General features: G+C 36.1%; 1 protein-coding gene across 1 annotated transcript in view; it reads left to right on the forward strand.

Annotated features, from left to right (window-relative positions):
• Positions 1-17,263, forward strand: part of SEPSECS (Sep (O-phosphoserine) tRNA:Sec (selenocysteine) tRNA synthase) — an 84,935-nt gene that overhangs the window by 17,700 nt on the left and 49,972 nt on the right. The window contains exon 6 of the mRNA XM_036763026.1: positions 16,027-16,129. Coding sequence (XP_036618921.1) covers positions 16,027-16,129 — 103 coding nt within the window. The remainder of the gene's footprint in view (positions 1-16,026; positions 16,130-17,263) is intronic.

Below are 17,263 nucleotides of genomic sequence, written 5' to 3' on the forward strand. Positions count from 1 at the left end.
ATCACAATTTATTGAGCCATTGTCCTTGTGATGGACACGTCTTTAGTTTCTAATTTGCCATTATAAATATTGCTGCTGTATAAATGGTTCCTTTTCTTCTTTGATCTCTTTGGGGTTTAATTGTATTAGTGGTATTACTAGGTCAAAGGGTATTCATAGTATAGTGACATTGGGGGGAATACTTCCAAATTGCTTTCTGGAATGGCCGGATACATTTATAATCCTTGAATAGGCATTTAATTTGCTTGTTTACCACAGTACCTTGAACATTTATTATTTTTCTTTTTTTGTCAACTTCACCAGTCTGATGGGTGGTATGAGGTATTGACCTTTCATTTGTATTTCTCTGCTTATTAGTGAGTTGGAACATTTTAGTAGCATTTTTCTACTTATTAGTATCTTGGAATATTTCATAGAGTTGGGACATTTCATGCTTTGGATTTATTTTTCTGAAAACTACCTATTTATATCTTTTGATTATCAATTTGAGAATGGCTCTTAGTCTTAAAATTTGAAGTATTGTCTTATGTATCTTGGAAATGAGACTTTTATCAAAGAAACCTGCTGTAAACTTTTTCCCCCTATTTCCCATCTTATTTTAGTTGCATTTGTTTTTATTCATGTAATGTTTTAATTTTATGTAATAAAATTTTCCATTTTATTTTCTGTTATCCTCTCTACCCCTTGTTTGGTTGTAAACTCTCCTTTCCCATCAGTCAGAAAGGGAATTTTTTCCTTGCTCCTCTAATTTGTGTTGTCAGCTTATGCATGTGTGTAAGTCATAATCTGGAGATTATCTTGATATATGTTGTGAGATTTTGTTCTGTATAGTTAAGTTAGTTCTGCTCTAACTCCAGAGGTGGGGAACTTGCAGCCAGTCGAGGTCCTTAAGTGCAGCCATTTTTAAAAAGATAGGAACATAATAAAAACAATAGCATAATTTTATGTATGTTAAACGGTAGAGAAATACATAAATACTGTAATAAATGTTGGCAATGTCCATGACCTCAGCCTGTCTGGGCTCCTGCTTGTCTTGCATCCAAGTTCCCCGTGGGCCAGGTTAGCAAAGTGTCAGGGAAATTGAGCATGCCATCATTCCTGCTCTCACAAGTTAGAGACCGTGGCCCAAGGTGGAATTTGATGATGTGAACCAGTCCTTCTTTGTCAACAGCTCCTACTACACCAGAAGTTATACAGTAACTATGGCATTGGTTTCGTTTGTGCAAAAACAAAGACCTGAAGTTTGCTTGTAGAAATGGATACCAGAGTGGTTGCAACTTGTGAGTTACTGTGAAGAGGTATAGTTTTCTCCATTCTTGCTTGTTTCTCCAGGAGGAAATCGTGCATAAGCAAATTTGAAATTTGCATTATGTTCAAATCACCCCCTGATATATCAGTCAAATTGAAACAGATTTACATTTTCAAAACAAGTGTTAATAACATAATTGATTGTACTTAATTGTACTTAGTTTCTGCCAGGTTACTTTTCAGTTATTCCAGCAGTTTTTTCAAATAGTTGCTGCATCAGTAGTTGGGGGGGGCGGGGTGGGTCTTTGGATTTATCAAACACTAGATCATTGTGTTCATTTGCTTGTGTATATATATTGTATACTAATCTATACTATTGATCAACCTCTATTTCTAGTGTCATATCATTTTGATGATTGCTGTTTTGTAAGTATAGTTTGAGATCTGGTATTGCTAGGCTCCTTTTCCCCACCTTTTCCCATCATTTCCATTGAGATTCTTGACCTTTTGTTTCTGTTGAGAAATTCTGGTTATTTTTTTCAGCAAATAATTCTTTGGTAGTTTGCTTAGTATGGCACTGAAATAAGTAAATTAATTTAGATAGTATTGGTCATTTTTATTATACTGGGTCAACCTACCCATGAACAATAAATATTTCTCTCATTATTAAGGTCTGTCTTTAATTCCTTAAAAAGTATTTTGTAATTGTATTCATTCAGTTCCTATGTGTGTCTTGATAGGTTGACTCCCAAGTATTTTATATGTTCTATAGTTTTAGAAATGGAATTTCCCTGTCTTTTCCTGTTGAGTTTTGTTGGTGTTAGAGAGAAATGCTGATGACTTATATGGATTTGTTTTACAGTTCGCAACTTTGCTGTTATTATTTCAGTTGATTTTTTTAGATGACTCTCCAGGTTTTTCTAATAAGCCATTATATCATCTGCATCCTTTTTACTTATTTCCTTAATTTCTTTTTCTTACTGCTATAGCTAGCATATCTAATACTTTGTCAAATAGTGACACTTGGCATTCTTGCTTTACCCTTAATTTTCCTCATCCGTTGATATAATAATATGATTTTGTTGTTCTTATTAATATGATCTGTTTTATTGATTGTTTTCCCAATATTAAAGCATCCCTGCATTTCTGGAATAAATCCATCTTGGTCAAAATGTGTAAACTTTGTGTTATGTTACTATAGACTCTTAGCTAATATTTTATTTAAAAATTTTATGCCAGTATTCACTAGAGATATTAGTCTGCAGTTTTCTTTCTCTCTTTCCACTCTCCCTGACTTAAGTATCAAAACCATATTTATATCTTCAAAGAAATTTGACTACTTCTTGCTTTGTTATGCTTCCACAGTTTGACAGTCCCTAGGCATAGGTCTGCTTCTTAGTTCACACTGGATCTGCAACCCTATTCTAGGATCAGAGTGACAAAGCTGCTTCATGCCTTCTGTTCTGATCCCTGCACAGAATCAGGCTTGTCACTGCCATATCTGTGATGATCTCTTTATGCTCTAGGATATAGCTGAGGGCCCTGTTTAGTTCTAGGGCTCAATGACTTTTTATTAAGGGATTATTATATGCAAGATACTGTGCAAAGCACTGGGAACACAAATGCAAACAAAAACAAAGATATTCCCTGCCTTCAAGAAACTCGTATTCTAATGGGTGGAGAGATGATATATAAAAAGGAACTGAAAGGAAATGGGGTTTGGAGAGTGGGCTGAGGGATGACATGGTAAAGAAAATAGAATGAATTATCAGTGCAGCCTAGGAAGAAGTAAAAACTTGGTTGGCCCAGGCTTTTTTCCTTAAAGTGATGGTTCTTTGTAGAGCCACCCATTCAGAGGGGGAGGTCACAGATATTCACATTCTAACGTGAATTCAGAAGTGAGGTGAATGGGCTTTTAGGTTAGAAGGTTTCTATGGCCAGGTAGAAGTTGTCTTGGGGGGGATGAGTCAGTAGTGCATCTTAGAGAGGCATGCATTCATTCACCTTATAGCCAAAACAGATTGTTCACTCTTTGCCCAACCTTTTAACCTCCAGGTCCATGCTCAAGTCATCTCTTCTGTGTAGAATGCCTACCTCTGGAATCTCTGCTTATAGAAATTCTATGTGCCCTTCAAATCTTAGATACTATATTTGATCCTCTCTTGTATCACTTACATTTAGCTACTATCAGTCATTTGTTTAATTGTTTTAGCCATGCTACTGGATTATAGGCCACTTGAAGACAGGGATGATTTCTTTTTTTTTTTCTTTCTACTTTACTATTTTATTTTTCCCCAATTACATGTGAAAACTATTTTTAATATTCATTTTTTAAAAATTTTGAGTTCCAAATTCTCTCCTTCTCTCTTTTCCCTACCTGCTCCCTGAGACAGTAAACAATCTGATATAGGTTATACAAGTGCAGTTATGCAAATCATTTCCATGTTAGTCATGTTATGAAAGAAAATGCAGACAAAAAACCCCAAGAAAAATAAAGAAAAAGTATGCTCCAATCTTCATTTAGACTCCATCAGTTTTTCCTGTGGAGATGAATAGCATTTTTCATCATAAGTCTTTGAGAATTGTCTTGGATCATTGTATTACTGAGAATAGCTAAGTCATTCACAGTTGATCATCATTCAGTATTGCTGTTACTGTATATAATATTATTCTGGTTCTGCTTATTTCACTTTGCATTAGTTCATGTTAAGTCTTTCCAGTTTTTTTCTGAGAGCATCCTGCTCATCATTTGTTATAGCACAGTGTTGTATTCCATCGAAATCACATACAACAACTTGTTCATCCGTTCCTTAATTGATGGTCATCTCAGTTTCCAATTCCACTAAAAGAGCTGCTATAAATATTTTTGTACATATAGGTCTTTTTTCTTTTTGTTTTTCATAAAATAGTCTTTGGAATACAGACCTGGTAGTGGTATTGCTTGGTCAGAGGGTGTGCATGGTTTTATAGACCTTTGGACATAGTTCTAAATTGCTCTACAGAATGGTTGAATCAGTATACCACTTCACCAGCACTGCATTAGTGTCTCAATTTTCCCACATCATCTCCAGCATTTCTCATTTTCCCGCTTTTTCGTGTTAGCTAATCTGATAGGTGTGATGTGGTACCTCAGTTGTTTTAATTTGCATTTCTCTAATCAATAGTGATTTAGAGCATTTTTTCATGTCTCTAGATAGCTTTATTTACTTCTTCTGAAAACTGCCTGTTCTTTTCCTTTGTCCATTTATCAATTGAGAATCACTCTTATTTCCGTAATTTTGACTATTTTCTATATATTTGAGAAATGAGGTCTTTATCAGAAAAAACTCACAGTAAAACTTTTTTTCACAGTTATGATTACTGTGTGTTACCCTCCATCCTATTTTCCCTCTTTATCCTACACTTTCTCTCCTTTTTCAAAAGTGTTTTGCTTTTGACTTTTACCACCCGCAATCCACTCTCCCTTTTATCTGCACCCTGCCCCCCTTTCTCCTCCTTTCCTGTATGGCAAGATAGATTTCTGTACTCAGCTGAATGTGTACGTTATTCCCTCTTTCAGCCAGTTCTGATGAGAGTAAGGCTCACATGCTCCTCCACCATGTCCCCTATCTTTCCCTCCAATATAAAAATTCTTTTGTGCCTCTTTTATGTCAGATAATTTGCCCCATTCTACTTTTCCTTTTTGTATTCTCCCAGTGTATTTCTTTCTCACTCCTTTATTTTATGTTTTTAGATAATTATCCTATCATATTCAACTCACACTTGTGCCCTCTGTCTATGTATGCTCCATCTAACTAACCTAATAATGAGAAAGTTTTTAGGAGTTACAAGTATCATTTTCCCCATGTCAGAACGTGAATAGTTTAACCTTTTGAATCTCTTATGATTTCTCTTTCCTGTTTACCTTGTTATGCTTCTCTTGACTCTTGTATTTGAAAGTTAGATTTCTGTTCAGTTCTGCTTTATTTATCAGGAATGCTTGAAAATCCTCTATGTCATTGAATATCCATTTTTTCCCTTGAAGGATTGTGCTTAGTTTTGCTAGGTAGGTGATTTTTGGTTGTGATTCTGGCTTCTTTGCTGTCTGGAATTGAAATATTCCAAGCCCTCTGACCTTTTAATGTAGAAACTGCTAAATCTTGTATTATCTTGACTGTGGCTCCATGATATTTGAATTGTTTCTTTTTGGCTGCTTGTAATATTTTCTTCTTGATCTGGGAGTTTTGGAATTTGGCTCTAATATTCCTGGGAGTTTTCATTTTGGGATCTCTTTCAGGAGGTGATTGATGGAGTCTTTCAATTTCTATTTTACCCTCTGGTTCTAGAATATCAGGGCAGTTTTCCTTGACAATTTCTTGAAAGATAATGTCTAGGCTCTTTTTTTGATCATGGCTTTCATGTAGTCCAGTAATTCCTAAATGATCTCTCCTGGATCTGTTTCCCAGGTCAGTTGTTTTTCAGAAATATTTCACATTTTCTTTTAGTTTTTCATTCTTTTGACTTCGTTTGATTGTTTCTTGAAGTCTCATGGAATCATTAGCTTCCACTTACCCATGCCTAATTTTTAAGGAATTCTTTTCTTCAATGAGCTTCTGTACCTCCTTTTCCATTTGGCCAATTCTACTTTTCAAGGTATTCTTCTCTTCATTGGATTTTTGTGCCTCTTTTTACCATTTGGCCTATTACGTCTTTATAAGGTGTTATTTTCTTAAGTATTTTTTTGTGCCTCCTTTACCAATCTTTTGACTCTTTTTTCATGATTTTTTTTTTGCATCACTCTCATTTCTTTTCCCAATTTTTTCCTCTACGTCTTTTACTTGATTTTAAAAATCTTTTTCTGAGCTCTTCTGTGGCCTGAGCCCGTTTCACATTTTTCTTTGAGGCTTAAATGTAGCAGTTTTGACTTTGTTTTCTTCTTCTGAGTTTATGTTTTGATTTTCCCTGTCACCATAGTAACTTTTTGTAGTCAGGATTTTTTCTACTGTTTGCTCATTTTTCCAGCCTATTTCTTGCCTTTTTAACTCTATGCTGAAGTGGGGCTCTGCTTCCAGAGCACCATCTTGAGGGGGCACTGTCCTGAGCTTCAGGTTTCTTATGCAGCTATTTTCAGAGATAATTCTGGGGAACTGTTAGTTTTAGGTTCTTCCAAGGTGGTAGATCTAGGGAGAGCTATTTTTACTACTCTCTTGGCCTGTGCTCTGGTCTGTAAGTGACCATAAGCACTCTTTTCTGCCCTGGAACTATGACCAGGGTCTCAGATCCCTTGCAGCCACAAGCTCTTGGAAGGACCCTGAGGTCTAGAACTGTGATCCAGATCCAAGTATTGACAGTGGAACAGATTCCTTCCTCCATTGCCAGCACAGGGACTCCTATAATTTCCTTCTGATCAGTTTCTGACCCTCTTACCTCCTGTGGGCTGAGAAGTCTGGAAACCACCACTGCTGCCACCGATTCAGTTGCACCCAAGGCCTGCTGCTGGTTTGCTAGGGTATGGCTTACACCAGACAGTGCTGCACCTTCACACCATTGCAACAGACCTTTCTTGCTGACTAAGTTGTCTTGAGCTAAAAAATTGTTTCACCCTGTCCCTTTGTGGGTTCTGCCATTCTAGAATTTTTGAGGCATTAAAGTTGTTTGGCATGGTTTTGAGGAGAGCTCAGGTGAATCCCTGCCTTTTCTGTGCCATTTTGGCTCCACTCCACTATGTTTTCTTTTCAGGTTTCCTGATCACAATTCAGTTTTGTTAGATTTCTCAGTCTTTGTTTAAGTAGTTGTGGGAGAGAATTGAGCTGTAGTATTTCCAACTATATTGTCTTTACTGGTCTTCAGTATTTCCAGTTTTGAAAACAACATTTCCTTTACTTTCTAAATCTTATTTTAACTCTTAGAATGGTTGTATTAATACATTTTAAAGAAATTCAGTGGTCTTGTTCTTTCTCTATGGCTTGGGGAGACTTAGTTTGGTTTAAACTCATAGATATCACATAATTTAGCAACAATGAATGTATGTTTATTTTCATTGCAACACAAACAGTTTTTAGAGGACTACTATAACAAAGTAAATAAAACCTGTTCATGGCAATAGACTTGGCTGTTTTCAAGAGCATAGGAGTTACAGTTGTAGGTTATAGTGCTTTGCTTTCAGTAGGCATACTCAAGTACTGGATTAGCTAGGAGAGCTCATTCTGACTTCACTAGCTTTGTGACCCTGGGCAAGTCTCTTGTTATTCCTTAGACCTAGTTCCCTCATGTATAAAATTAGAATAACAATACTTGCTCTGTGTATCTCATATGAGAAGATATATTTGAAAACCTCTTCCAGGGCCAATTGGGGAGCACAGGCCACAGCTGAACCCTCCCAAAATTCTCCTCCAAACTACTTTAAAATAATGCTTCAAATAAAATTTTGGTGTAGGAGGGACAACAAAAGTCAGAAGGAGACATTTTTCCAGCCTAAGACAACTTAGGAAGTCTGCAAAAGATGTCTTTAACACTGGCACAGGCCTGGCATACAGCAGGAGCACTAGCAGTAAGTAGGCTTTGTAGGTAGCCATGACAGCAGCAGCAGCAGCAACTTCAGGAGTTCTCAGTCTAGAGACGATAAAGATATCAGACAGCTGGTCAAAAAGAGATTACAGGGGAATCTTTGCTGGCACTTGGTGCAGCTGCTGCTGATTGGCTACTCTGTTGCCCATAAAGTCCTGGGTTGCAGATCAAGAGAGAGAGGAATGCTTGTAATATGTTACGAGGGAGGAGCAGGGGACCTGGTCACAGATCCAGGGCTAAGAGGAGCACTAATATTTGTGACTTGGGGGAACAGGGGCCCTTCCTGGGTAGATCCCAGAGCTACAGACCATACCTCTCCCAGGATACCACCATCTTGGAAGCACCAAAAACTTACAGACCTTTGGAACTAGTTCTGAAAATAGCAGCATGAAAAAGCTTGAAGCTTGGGATAGTGCCTCCCCACCCCAACGTGAGTAGAGCCCAACTTTAATGTAAAGTTCAAAGTGAAGAAATAAGGTGGGAAAATAAGGAATTTGACAATATAAAGCTACAAAGGTGGTAGGGAAGACCAAGACAAATTTAGACAATAACAATGTAAAAACCACTGTAAGCAGGCTCAAAGAAAATTGCTAATTGGACCCAAGGCTGGCAAGAATTCCTGGAAGAGTTAAAGAAAGAGAGAAGAGTAGCAAAGGAAAAATTTGGAAAAGAAATGAGAGTGATGCAAGAAAATTATGAAAAGAGACTTAATAGTTTGGTAAAAGAGGCACAAAAAAAGACTAAAGAAAAAAAATCACCTTAAAAAACAGAATTGGCCTAATGGCAAAAGAAGCACAATTCACTGAAGAAAACAACTCCTTTAAAAGCAGATTAGGCCAAATGGGAAAAGAGGCACAAAAGTCCACTGAAGAGAACTCCTTAAAACACAATTGGCCAAATGCAAAAGAAAGTACAAAAGCTCACTTAAGAAAATAATTCCTTAAAAAGTAGAATTGGGCAGGTGGAAGCTAATGACTCCATGAGACTTCAAGAAACAAACAAAGTCAAAAGATTGAAAAACTAGAAGAAAATATGAAATATTTCATAATTCTTGAGTGATCTCTCCTGGATCTGTTGACCTGGAAAACAGATCCAGGGGAGATCATTTAAGAAATATTGGACTACCTGAAAGCCATAATTAAAAAAAGAACTAGATACCATCTTTCAAGAAATTATCAAGGAAAACTGCCCTGATATCTCAGATCCAGAGAATAAAATATAAATTGAAAAAATTTACTGATCACCTCTGGAGATCCCAAAATGAAAACTTTCCAGAATATTATAGCTAAATTCCAGAGCACCAAGGTCAAGGACAAAATACTTCAGCCAGAAAGAAACAACTCAAATATGTGGAGTTACAGTCAAGATTGCATAAGATTTAGCAGATACCATGTTAAAGGAGAGGAGGGCTTGGAATATTCCAGTTCCAGAGGAAAAGGAGTTAGGATTACAACCAAGAATCACCCAGGGTTGGAGAACTTGTAGTCCCGAGGCCACATGTGGCCCTCTAGGTCTTCAAGTGCAGCCCTTTGACTGAATCCAAACTTCACAGAACAAATCCCCTTAATAAAATGATTTATTCTTTAAAACTTGGACCCAGTCAAAAGGCTGCACACAAGGACCTAAAAGGCCACAGGTTCCCCACTCCTGTACCCAGTAAAACTGAGTATAATTTTTCAGGGGGAAAATGGCTATTAAATGAAATAGATGGCTTCCAGACATTTCTAATGAAAAGACCAGAGCTGAATAGAAAAATGTACTTTCAAATAAAAGATTCAAGAGAAGCATAAAAAATGAAAGAGTGATCAATGGAGTTAAACTGTTTACTTTTCTTTGTGGGAAGATCATACATGTAACATGTTATTATTAGGGTAGTTATAATGAGTGTACCCAGGCAGAGGGCAAGGATACGAGTCAGTTATGTTGGAATAATCTCTAAGAAAAAGAATGTAAGGGTGAGAAAGAGATGCCCTGGGAGAAAGGGAAAGGGAGATGTGGAATGGGGTAAATTTTCTCATACAAAGGAGACATACAAGGAAAAGTTTTTATAGTGGAGGGGAAAATGGACGGGGGTGAGGTGGCAAGCAATGCTTGAACCTCACTCTTATTGGAATTGGTTCAAAATGGGAAGAAAAAAAATATATATGTATATATGCACTCAGGTATAGAAATCTGTCTTACCCAGTTGGGAGATAGGATGGGAAAGGAGATAAAAGATATGGGGGTGGAATTTTAAAGGAGAGGATGGATTAGGGGCAGCAGTGGTTGGAAGCAAGACAGACTTGAGGTGAGACAGGTTAAAAGAAAAGGATAAACAGGAAAACAGGATGGAGGGAAGTGCACAGAGAGTGGTCATAACTGTGAACAAGAATGGGATGAGCTAACTTCCCTTAGAATGGAAGTGGATAGCAGAATGGATTGGAAACTAGAATCCAACAATATGTTATGTTCAAGAGACACACTTGGGACAGAAAGACAGTTGAAATGAAGGGCTGAAGCAGAGTCTATCATGCTTCAGCTGAAGTGAAGAGAGCAGGGGTGACAATCATAATCTCAGACAAAGCAAAAGCAAAATTAAGCCTAATTGAAAGAGATAGTCATGGAAACCACATTTTGCTAAAAGGTACCATAGACAGTGGAGCAATTATTTTTAAAGACTTAAAGCAGATTTCTCTGATAAATGCCTCATTTTTCAAATATATAGGGAATTGAATCAAATTTATTAAACTAAGAACCGTTCCCCAATTGGTAAATGGTCAAAAGATATAAACAGGCGGTTTTCAGAAAAATAAATCAAAGCTATCTATAGTCATATGAAAAAATAATTACTATTTATTAAAGAAAGGCAAATTAAAACAACTCTGAAGTACCAACTTATACCTATCAGAAATGACAAATACTGGAGGGGCTGAGGGAAAATAGGTATTATAAACTGTTGGTGGAGTAGTGAACTGGTCCAGCCGTTCTGGAGAACAGTCTGGAACTATACCCAAAGGATATAAAATTGTGCATATCTTTTGATACAGCAATACCACTACTAGGTCTATACCGCAGTGATAAAAGGAAAAGAACCTATAAGTACAAAAATATTTATAATAAGCAGCTTTTTTTGTGGTGGCAAAGAATTGGACATTGAGGGGATACTCATCAACTGGGGAGTGGCTGAACAAGTTGTGACATATGATTGTGATGAAATACTTTTATGCTGTAAGAAATGATCAGGGAACAGGTTTTAGAAAAAATATGGTAAGACCTATATGAACTGATACCAAGTGAAGTAGAAAGAACCTGGAGATCATTGTGCATGGTAACAGCAATGTTGTAAAGATGATCAACCTGAAAGACTTGGCTACTCTGATAAATATACAGTGATTCAAGACAATTTCAAAGGCCTCATGACAAATGCCATCCACCTCCAGAGAGAGAACTGATGAACTCTGAGTGCAAATTGAAGTATAATTTTCTTTCTTTCTTTTTTTTTTTTTTTGCAATATGGCTTGTATTGAAATATATTTTGTATGATTTCATGTGTATAATTAATATCATTGTTTCCCTTCTCAGTGGGTGGGGGAGAGGTAAGAGGGAAGGAGAGAATCTAAACTCAAAATTTAAAAAGAAAAGCATGTTAAAAATAAATAAACAATAAATTTTTTTTAAAAAAGAAAAAAAAAAGTCTTTTCTCCCAGCCTGTTCCTGACTCTTCATACTTCACCACCACGCTTCAGCTGCCTCTTCACCCTGGAAGATCCCCCCTCTTCTTGTGCCTTTTTACTCTAGAAGATTCCTCAACCCCTGGGACCCCTTCTTCCCATTGATGAGTTCTTCCTGAAACCTCCATTTTGAGGAAAGACTGAGGCCAGCCATCCTTCACCCCTCTCACAGCCCATTCCTGACTTGATGGACTTTGCTACCATTCTCCTCTATGGGTACCTTCTCTTTCCCCACTCCCTTTTCATCTCCCTTTTATGTGTTGTCTCCCCGTATTAGAATATAAACTAGCTGAAGGCAAAGATTGTCTTTATTTTTGCTTGTATTTGTATTCCCAGTATCCCTGTTCCTGTCCCTGGCACATGAGAATCTTCTAAGAAATGCTTGTTGACTGTTACAAAGTTCTGTGTGTAGATATGAGTAATTACTTTAATAGTAATATAAATTTATGTCAATTGAGCTGTTTAATAATTATTTCAAATGAGACATTTTGTTTTATTTGTAGCTTGAACACTTAAAAAATTCAGATATGTTAGAAATAAATAACTTTTATAATCTCTTACAAATGTCTGATATTTTTATGTGACCTAGTACTTGGCTAAAAAATGAACAGGCAATCAAATTTTTCACCAGCCTAATAATAATGATGGACTTTACATGCAGAACAGAAAAGTTTATATTTTTTCCTACAGGTGATAGGGAAACTATAGAAGAGTAAATTATAAAGTAGGAGAGTGATACTGTGAGACTTGTGCTTTAGGACATTCACTCTGGCAGTGTACAGTGGAGAGACTTGAGGCAGAGAAACCAGTTAGGAAGCTCCTGCAATAGTCCAGGTGAGAACTGAAGACAGTCTGAAGTAGGGTAGTAGATTTGACATTATAGAGAAAGGAATGGCTGTAAGATGTTGTGGAGGTAGAATCCACAAGGCTTAGCTAAATGACTGTGTGGAGTAAGGGGCTGTGGAAGTGGATGCTGGTGAGAGAGGAATTGAATATGACCGAGGTTGAGAACCTCCTTTCTGTCACCCCTCTCTCGTTATGTAACTGGCCTTCCTCATAGCCTGTTTATAGTAATCCTTAATGATATGATTTCACACTGTTTATTACTTGCAGATTGTTAGTAACTGCAGCATACTTATCCTCACTATGTACATTTCCACTGTACATTTCTTCTGCCATTTAACTCACACGCGTTGTTGAAAGTGAAATACAAAGGCTCAGTGGGTGAGAGTCTTGGTCTTGGGGTCAAGAAGAGCTGAGTTCAAATTTGGCCTCAGACACTAGTTGTATGACACTGGGCAAGTCACTTAACCTCTGTCTCAGTTTCCTCATTTGTAAAATAGCATAATTGCACCTAGCTCCTAGAGTTGTTGTGGGAATCTAAATGAGATACTGATTGTAAAGCACTTATCACAGTGCCTGGAGCGTAATAAACTCTATAAATGTTACTTATTTGTTATTATTATTATATAGAATCCTCACAGAAATTGAACCTGGATGTCTCAACTTGGTATGGATGTGTAAGCTATGGCAGGTCTTACCAAGCTGAAGAATGATTCTGGTAATGGACTATGGTTTTTGTATGAGAACTTGATACAGGGTGATAGATTTTTCAGTTGCAACCACTCTTAAAAACCATCTACCAAGCTATAAAAAAGAATGCTGATCTTTATTGATAGGAGAAACTAAGGATCTATACTCTTTTGGCATGAAATGTTGAAGTGTAAATGGGTATAATTTTTATAGTTGTTATTCTTAGTAGATTTTTTTTCCTTATACTTGAATAAATGTATACTTTTGGGTGAAAATCTGGAAGGAAAATCAGAAGCGGGTCATGGCCATTGGTCCTAACTATAATAAACACAAACTTTAAATTGGGAGTATTGGATGAAATATCTCATTAACATTGAAAATATTCTTTTTTTCCTTACACATTACCTTGCTTTCTTTGTCTTTTATATATATTTTCTATATCCTATATCCCTGTGATTGAATGGTAAGGAATTCGACTAACAATAAATGTCTTCCCCAGATAAACTAATTTTATAATTCTCTTTAATATTACTTTAGTATTTCAAGTGAGTAGAATTTCTTGGTATGAATATTCTTTTTTACTAATGTAAATTCATCTCTTTTGCAACACAGAGTTAGGCTTGGAAAGTTGCTGTGGCTGTGGCTGAAAAATTTGTTGCCAATCTGAGAGTGTTATTCTAAACTTCAATCAATCAATAAACTTTTATTAAGTTCCTACTATGTGTCAGTGCTATGCTGAGCACTGAGGATACAGAAAGAGACACAAGACAGTCCTTGCCCTTAAGAGCTTACAATCTAATGGGGGAGATAACATGCAAACAAATATATACAAAGCATACTATATACAGGATAAATAGAAATAACTTTAATAGAGGGAAAGCACTTGAATGAAGAAGGGGTAGGGAAGGCTTTCTTGTGGAAGGTGAGATTTTAGTTGAGCTTTAAAGAAAGTCTGGCAGGTCAGTATTGGGTGTGGAACAGGTGGAACATTCATTGCATAGGCTACAGCCAGAGAAAAAACCCAGAACTGAGAGATGGGGTGTCTTGTTTGTGGAACAGCCAGGAAACCAGTGTCACTGGATTGAAGAATATGTCTCAGTACGAGGTGAAGAAGACTGAAAGGTAGGAGGGGTCTAGGTTATGAATGGCTTTGAATGCCAAACAGCATTTCCTTTTTCCTCCAGAGGCAATAGGAAGGCACTGGAGTTTATTGAGTAGGAGAGTGATTGAGCCTATACTTTAGTGGCTGAATGGAGGATAGATTGGCGTGAGGAAAGATTTGAGGCAGGCAGACCCACCAGCAGACTACTGTGATAGTCCATGTGTGCAGTGATGAGGTCCGGCACTAGAGTGGTAGTAGCATCAAAAAAGAGAAGGGAGCATATTCGAGAGATGTTGCAGAGGTGAAATCAGTAGGCCTTGCTAACAGTTTGGATATGGGGAGGTAAGAGATAGTGAGGAATCCAGGATGACTTCTTGGTTGTGAGCCTGAGGGACTATAGGAATAATGAAAGTTGGAGGTGGGGGTAGGGTTTAGATCAAAATTCACAGGACAAATTCCCTTAATAAAGAATTTATTCTGTAAAACTTGGACTCAGTCAAAAGTCTGCACCCAAGGACCTAGATGGCCACATGTGGCGTCAAGTCCACAGGTTCCCCACCCCTGGTTTAGAGTTTAGGAGAAAAATAATAAATTCTCTTTTGGACATAATGAGTTTGAGATGGCTACTGGACATCTACTTCAAGTTGTCTGAAATGTACTTAATTCTCTTTAATAATATTTTTGTCTTGTTGTAGTTCCTACTTCCAGGAGATAATCTAGGAACTATTTTTATTTTTTACTCAATTTTTATTATAGTTTAAAAATAAACTATTTGTATGTTTTCTCGGACTTATAATGTGTTTAAAGACTATTTCCCTTTAATTGTTCATGTGAGAAACAGTTGTGTTTAAATTTGTTCATAGGTTTTATTTTTAGAAAATTGATACTAAAATGTTTTCATTTAACAGAAATTCAAACAGGTCATTTGAAAGTTATAAATATAGCAGTATTGTACATTTTTTTACTTTTTAGAAAAGATCAAATAATATAAAAATAAATTATTTACACAATAACCAAAATGATTTTACAGACTGTTTTGCCTGGCATCTAAGGCCCTCTAATAATCTTGTAGCATTTCTAGTCTCAGCTTCATATTGTCCCCTTTTATATGCATTAACATTTCTGCCAAACTACACTACTTTCAGTAACATCAGGGAAACAAATAACTGCATTTGCATTAATTTTGGTGTAAAACTGCATTAATATAATATTATAGATTCTTTTATATTTCATATTAGCAAAAAAATTCCTATATTAGTTAACAAGAGTTCCGAACAAGTAATATTAAAAGTGTTTTTAATTTTATGAAGGGGCATCTCTCTAGGCTTTGGTCTAAAGCCATTGACTTTTTCATAGGTTATCAGATTCTCTCACTCATAAATTTTCAAACTCAATAACAATATTTTAGATTTAGAGTTGAAAGGACATCTCCTTTAAAGTATCCTCAGTATTTTAATTATCTAAAAAGTTTTTAAAAGTTGGCACCAACATATAAAAATAAATTTAAAACATTTTATAATTTGTGACTGGCAAGTTTGGTTTCTTGGTCATGAAAATTCAGCTCTTAATTTTTTCGTCAATATAAACAAATAGAGATTTAAAAATGCTTCTCTAGTTTGACACAGGTGAAAACTTATCTTTTTTTAGTATGTTAGACAAATTATAATCTTGTAAATATATGCTGCCTTTTATCACTTGATATCATTACTTGAATTGAAAAGTCCTGTGCTTGTTGGTGTAAAATAATGAAATGGCTTTTAGTATATTTGAGTGACACGTATCAATCATTGAGCTTTACTGCAATAAACATGAAAGCTGAATATGTTGAATCAAAGAATAATTTGAATACTATAACTATACAGTAAATTATATTTTTTATGCTTATAGATTGGAAGAACTGTCTGTGATTTGTGCTAATTATGATATTCCACATATAATCAACAATGCATATGGAGTACAGTCTTCAAAGTGTATGCATCTCATACAACAGGTAAAAAAGTAATTTTTAATAAAAAATTAAGTTTTCCAATGTAATAAAGTTTATTTTATTTTAAAAACAGGGTACTTTTAGAGTACATATACTACTTCTATTGACATATTAATGACCAAAGCTTAGAATGCCAGTTCTGAAAAATCTGGAATTAGAGAGTGTGGAGGCCAGAATAAGGTCATAGAAAAAGAGGAATTGAAAACACATAGATGCATAAAGTTTATTCTTTAAGAGGGATACCTAGAGCTCAGGTCTTCTTTTATGTGTTTAGAATGGGCAGAAATGCAGTGCTACTACTTCTTACTCCCATCTCCATGCAGTGCAAGGAGTATGCATATTTTACCTCAGAGAAAATGAGCATTTAACTTGTAATTAGATAACTGGCTCAATTGCCAGTTGACTTTAACAGTTGACTTTGAGGAATACCTGACCTCTCTGTGTCTGTTTCCACATCTGTTAAATGAAAGGGTTGAGATAAATAGTCCACAGTTCTTCTTCTGTAACTGTGTGTTACCTTCAAGCTCCTTCGTTTTTCTAGCATATTCTTTCTTACTGACAGTCTTATGACCTCAAGATGTGCACTGAGGATCAGGTACCTAACAGCAACTACTTCTAGACCTTAGGTCATCTGCTAATACTTTTCCTAACTAAAATATATTGACCTCAGTCTGCTTTTCATTGTCATGTATTTATTTTTATGATAAATCAGAGTGATGGTGTATAGTTTTGATTACTGGTCCATTACTTCTTGGCATTCTTGCTTACAATATGGTCTTAGTTTTTCTTTTGGGACATCTTAAGAAATATTTAGTAGCCTGATACTATGAAAATGTAACTCAGACCTTAACACTTGTGCTCTTAGCTCTTTTTACCACATTCTATGAGTGTGTTACTTTTTCTCTTCATCATGCTAGTGATGGGATTTGTCCTGGTCAACGTGGGCCATGGGGTAATCAAAAATAGTGAGTTACAAAGGGTGTTAAAGATTTAAAGAGCTAGACTATAACTTCTTTTTTTTTAAATTTATTTTTAATTTTTAATTTACAACACTCAGTTCCACAAGTTTTTGAGTTCCAAATTTTCTCCCCTTCCCTCTCTCCCACCTTCACCCTCAAAGACAGCGTGTAATCTGAT

Source organism: Trichosurus vulpecula, chromosome 6 (assembly GCF_011100635.1).
Source record: "Trichosurus vulpecula isolate mTriVul1 chromosome 6, mTriVul1.pri, whole genome shotgun sequence".
NCBI classification, from domain to species: domain Eukaryota; kingdom Metazoa; phylum Chordata; class Mammalia; order Diprotodontia; family Phalangeridae; genus Trichosurus; species Trichosurus vulpecula.